Source organism: Etheostoma spectabile, chromosome 5 (genome assembly GCF_008692095.1).
Source record: "Etheostoma spectabile isolate EspeVRDwgs_2016 chromosome 5, UIUC_Espe_1.0, whole genome shotgun sequence".
Lineage (NCBI taxonomy): Eukaryota > Metazoa > Chordata > Actinopteri > Perciformes > Percidae > Etheostoma > Etheostoma spectabile.
Genome location: NC_045737.1, coordinates 15,809 through 21,430, shown reverse-complemented (window position 1 = coordinate 21,430; position 5,622 = coordinate 15,809). Strand labels below are relative to the sequence as shown.

At 37.6% G+C, this 5,622-nt stretch overlaps 1 protein-coding gene across 1 annotated transcript; it reads left to right on the top strand.

Moving 5' to 3' along the window:
• Positions 1-1,212: 1,212 nt before the first annotated feature.
• LOC116689654 (uncharacterized protein C22orf15) lies at positions 1,213-4,320 on the top strand. Its single transcript, XM_032516233.1, has 5 exons — positions 1,213-1,933; positions 2,372-2,458; positions 3,049-3,171; positions 3,620-3,694; positions 3,832-4,320. The coding sequence occupies exons 1-5, from the start codon at positions 1,909-1,911 to the stop codon at positions 3,954-3,956; spliced, it is 435 nt and encodes a 144-aa protein (XP_032372124.1). The 5' UTR covers positions 1,213-1,908; the 3' UTR covers positions 3,957-4,320.
• The last annotated feature ends 1,302 nt before the right edge of the window (positions 4,321-5,622 follow it).

The following is a 5,622-nucleotide window of genomic DNA, read 5'->3' as shown; positions in this document are numbered from 1 at the left end:
ATATGGTCTTCATGGAAAAGTCATCAGAAGAAAACCTCTTCTACTTCCTCACTACAAAAATCAGCGTTTGAAGTTTGTTAATTAACATATAGTCAAGGTTGATGCAGTGTGGAAACAAGTTCTGTGGACCAATGAGGTTAAAAGAGAACTTTTTGGCCCGAATGAGCAAAGGTACATTTGAAGAAGAAAGGGCACAGAATTTAATGAAAAGAACCTCTGTCCAACTGTCAAGCATGGGGGTGGATCAGTCATGCTTTGGGGTTGTATTACAGCCAGTGGCATAGGGAACATTTCACGTGTAGAAGGAAAATTGGATTCAATAAAATTTAAAAACATTTTGGACGCTAACTTGATGGCATCTATGAAAAAGCTAAAGTTAAAGAGAGGATGGCTTCTACAAATGGATAATGATCCTAAACACTCCTCAAAATCCACGGTGGATTACAACAAGAGGCGTAAACTGAAGGTTTTGTCATGGCCTTTACATTTTCCTTACCTCAACATAATTGAAAATCTATGGATGGACCTTAAAAGAGCAGTGCGTGACAGACAGCCCAGAAATCTCAAAGAACTGGAAGACTTTTGGAAGGAAGAAGGGGCGAAGACACCTCAAACAAGAATTGAAAGACTCTTGGCTGGCTCCAAGAAGCGTTTCCAAGCTGTGATACTTGCCAAAGGGGGCAGTACAAGGTACTTAATTTTTTTGATGGAATAATGGAAATAAAATCTGACATTTTGTGACATCTTATACGAATGTCTAATCTGTCATTTGATGCCTTTTGGAGATTTTTCCATCTCATCTTGGCTTCTTTATGCACATTAATACAATTTTTTACCTGGGCTGCCCAAACTTTTGAGCCCCATTGTATGATTTTTGCCCGCATAAGTACCTTTTGATATTAACAATATTATTATTATTATTATTATTTATTTGTTTTTAAGATCCTTTTTAATAGACAGGACAGCTCTAGACAGGAAAGAGGGGGAAGACATGCAGCAAATGGCCATAGGTTGGACTTGGAACCTGAGCCACTGCGTCAAGGACTGAGCCTTTGCATACCGCGCCACCAGATGAGCTACCCAGGCACCCAATATTAACAGTATTATTAAAAGGCTGGTGTTTGTACAAAATAGACTATATATCATGATTTATTGTCAAGCAATTAAACAGAAAATAATAAATAATACATTTTAAAAGAAGGTAAAATCAGACATTCAGTACCCCCATTAAAGCCAGAATAGAATGATCCTGTTTCATAGCCACATTTTCAGACACTACTACGATTCGACTGTGAGATTGGCAATCGAATCAGGCTTCTTAGATCAAACGGTCGAATAGTCGATTATTCGGGGTCACCCCTACAAGATATACGTCTGAATATAAATGTAAGTCCAAGACACATGCTATGATCATGTCATGCAATTGTTGAATCAGGGTACTGGCACCATTTTTCCAATTCAGGAACTATTACAATCTTAGTTCCAATCTGAGGCGTGAAACAATAAAGCCTCTTTTTTTCAGTCAATCTTGACATCACTGTCCAACAAGTAACTATTAAGTCCAGAGTGCCAGTCTGTCTGTGTGTAGAGACTCCATGGATACATGCAACAGCTGCCCCTTGTCCCTTCTTTTATAGGCTTCAGCTTTGAAAAGAGAAGAAAAGGAGGAGGATGCAAAAGACGTGTGTGAGTGTGAGTGTGTGTGTGTGTGTGTGTGTTTGGTTGTTTACCATCACTACATTATGCAGGCCAGTCCAGACAGCCTCTCCCTCAGAGTTTTGTCACAAAGTGTAGACCACAACACTGATTCAACAGCTTTTATTGCCCAGTCCAAACGTCTGGAATAACGAATGCTGTAAACTGTTAGCGGCAGTACTAGTGGAGCTTAACTGCAGTCAGGACTAGAAAATGTTTGTCACTATCCTGCTTGGAGGTTAGTAGCGTTCCTGGATATTTTGTAATTTCGCTGCTTTTCAAGTAGAGTAAATGTCAACCAATGACACTTGTTATGTAGAGTAGGATTAAACCAGGGCATTTAAAGTTTGATTATTTTATTGAAGTTGACTGGAAAAAAAATTCAGGAACTATTCCAATCCTAGAAAAATTGAAACAAATGTCTCAGCATGTTACTCGACACATCAGGTGACTAAAATTGCACTGCTTCTATTTGAACCCAGCTCTAATATAAAATGAGTTATATTAGATCACCACATATTTAATGTGGTGGCAAATGATTGCTTTGCTTAGAAGTCAACATTTAGTATGTTTGGTGCCTGAATACAGGGAGAATAAACTTCCATTGTGAAATTGTTAAAGTGCAAAGTTTATTGTGCAATGTTATATTTTGAGTAGATGTTTTTTTTCCTGACAGACAACAGGATGGAAATGGTAAATCTCAACTGTAAGGTGATACACTTCATCCATCATTTAAAGGAGAGGTGTGGTCTCGACTTAAAAGGTACTGAACAGCTCTTTGAAACATGTTTAGTGGTTTGGACTTACAGTCAGAAACTTAATGTCAGTCAGTTCTATAGCATCCATAACTTAACAGTAAGTCTGACAAGAGAATAACGCGGAAAGGAACTGCAATACACGATACCCAGTCTTCGAGGTGAAATTCCTGTGTTGTTTGAGCAATCCACCAACCCGACAAACCCCAACCTCCCTGCTCGGATTTTTGGCTTTTTAATACTACTAGCTACCGTAATCGTTCTGTGATCACGTGATAGGCTTCCCATTGAAATACATTACTTGAACATTTGTAATCAATACACGAAAATAACGACATCAACGTGACCTGTACACAAATAAATAGATTAAATAACGTGACAATTTTACGAACTGCCATGAGACTGGGCTGGACAAAAAACAACTACTGCAATGAAGCACTTAATTGTCATTGGCTACCTGCCAACGTGGCAGATAGATTCACATTTTCACTTTGCAATGTCAAAATTCAAAAAGTCATTTGTAAATTTTAGACCCTGTATAAAACATTTTTATGTTAAATGTAATATAAAAAATAACAACCTACAATTGACCCTGCAGAGTGTGTGGACCTGATGGAAAGCAGTGGTAGAGTGATGAACTTGGAGGGAAAGCAGCATAGTGACGCTCTGGCCAGCAGCGTGCTGATAGAGAGACAATACTACGTCCTCTTACGAGTATGCCGTGAGTATGCCACGTTTAGAAAATATTTTATAATTTGGAAAAGGGTAAGGAACAGGTAACAGCGAGGGCATGACTTTGTGTCCCACATTGGGGGTTAAGATCTCCACATTTGAGCAAAATTTAAATTTTTAACATATGAAACACTTTATTTCCTGCATTCTGGTGAATTGTTCTGCAACAAATTGGGCCTTTTGCATAAATTTATGGTGCAAATGTCTTTATTTATGTAAAGGAACTTATAGGTTTTTTGGCGGGGTTGTACTGGCCAGTTTTGATACAGTTTCTTACAGTTACAGCATGTACAAATGATGGTGCTTTTTTAGGTTCAGAAGACTATAAAATGTATCATATCAATCCTAATTATATAGTTTTGGGAGGTAAATGTAAAAGTTTGAATTGTGTTTGAACTTTTGTCCAGCTGTTTTATTATGTTATTATTTCCCTTCAGGAGATGATGATACTGGATGTCGGAAATATGTGCCTCTCCTAAACAACTCCAGCCAGAGTCATCCGGAGTTAACTGGTAACAAAAAGCATCAGCAGCAACTTCATGACTGAAACTGAATAGTGCTGACCAACCAGCATACTTTAAGTGGCTCTCTGAGGCCTCCTGTCGGTCAAAGCCATGTTCACTATTTAAATCCAACCTTTTTGTTGTAGAGTTGCTGAGGAAACTGTCTAACCCTGACAAGGAGCAAGACAGAAAGACCAGAGGACGAACGCAGAGGAGCAAAACCAGGAGCACAAACATCTCTGCAAATAAACACCAACTGAAAGAGTTTTAGACTAGATTTATTATTATTATGTTTTTTAGTCAAGACTTTAAAGTTGGATTTCTTTAGACCTTTAACCTGAAACAAATCCAAGCTAGCAATAGACAGACAGAATATAAAGAATCTGTATTGTCATTATACAAGTGCATAATGAAACTTTGTCAGGCTTTCTTCTAAGCGGGGAATTAAAAAAACGAATAAATACTATACTTCATTTGTATAAATACATGTGTCAAAAACTTTAAAAACAATACAAGACAGGACAAGACAAGAGGAGCAACACCAGTTAAACTTGGCAGTGAAAGTAAAGTACATACAGTGTATTGTAATACACTGTTAGACTTTTTATTGTATTTTTGCGGTAACTACCCGATTACAGTATCATAAACGTACATGTTTTTTTACAGTATAATACCCTTACTGTAACTTAGTTTTACAGTATTAGAATACCCTTACTGTACCTTAGTTTTACAGTAGAAAAAGTACCCTTACTGTAACTTAGTTTTACTGTATGATACCCTTACAGTAATCATATTATAATTACAATTTTAATACTGTAATTGTCTTGCTGTATTATAGTTTTATTGTAATTGTGGTTCACAATGTATTACACTATTTGGCATTGGCTGTACAAACAATTTTAAATATTTTACATAAATTCTATTGAATTTAATAAATTCCAAATAATTGACTTTAGCCCATGTACAAAAGTAAGACATTTTTATTTTCAGGTACAAATATCAGGAACAAGATATTTTTTAACTCTGAAAGTGCAAAAGAACAGAAAATTGACATACCTGTGATGCTAAAACGATGTCTAAATATACGCCAAACACTGGGCAGCATTCAGAGGCGAATACAAGTCTGAACAATGTAGTTACCATTTGAATTGACTCTCAAAACGAATTGAACATTTTAAATCCCGCAGAAAACTAAATAACCTGTATTTGCAAATGGATACAAAATGTGGTGTGGTTGTTACCACAAAGCTGAAGTTGTTGGGCTTTGGAAGGAGGAACAGTCTGCTTAGAAGGATTTGTGAAGGCCGGACCCATGGTACTCTTGCTTGCTGATCCACATCTTCTGGAAGGCGAACAGAGAGGCCAAGATGGAGCCTCCAATCCAGAGATGATCTGGTGGGGGGGTCCATACTGGACTGTACAGTCCCTGACAAAAGTCTTGTCGCTTGTGTACAAATTGACCTGAAGTGCCGCTGAAATATATTTCTAATCAAGATTTATTTACAAGAAATGGCTCATTTTAATCCCAACAGCTTTTGTAATAATGTTTCAGTGCAAAAAGAAACTGTCAAAAAGTATTCTAATATTCACAGCTTGGTAAAGCCCATTGAGTCAATTTTTGCAAAGACATAAGTGTTGTCGCCTTGTCATATGAGCTTCACCTGGGACTAATAATGGATCAATTAGGTCTCAGGTGTGTATAAAAACAACCCCAGTACACTAGACCTTCACATCAACTGCAACTAGACATCTGCAAACATGCATAAGATTCACCCTGAGACTAAAGTTTTGATTATCAAGAGGCTGAAGACCAGATCCACTGCTTATGTGGCAGACACCTTCAATGTGTCTCAGCGCCAAGTACAGAGGATTAAAAAACCATTTGAAGACACTGGAGACGTTTTTGACAAGCCCAGGTCAGGCAGACCCCGCAAGAC

Excerpts from the sequence above, each read along its gene's own strand:
- LOC116689654 (XM_032516233.1), top strand. The coding sequence starts at position 1,909 with ATGTTTGTCACTATCCTGCTTGGAG. Across the intron at positions 1,934-2,371 it reads TGTCACTATCCTGCTTGGAG|ACAACAGGATGGAAATGGTA; the intron begins GTTAGTAGCGTT and ends TTTTCCTGACAG. Across the intron at positions 3,172-3,619 it reads CGTCCTCTTACGAGTATGCC|GAGATGATGATACTGGATGT; the intron begins GTGAGTATGCCA and ends ATTTCCCTTCAG.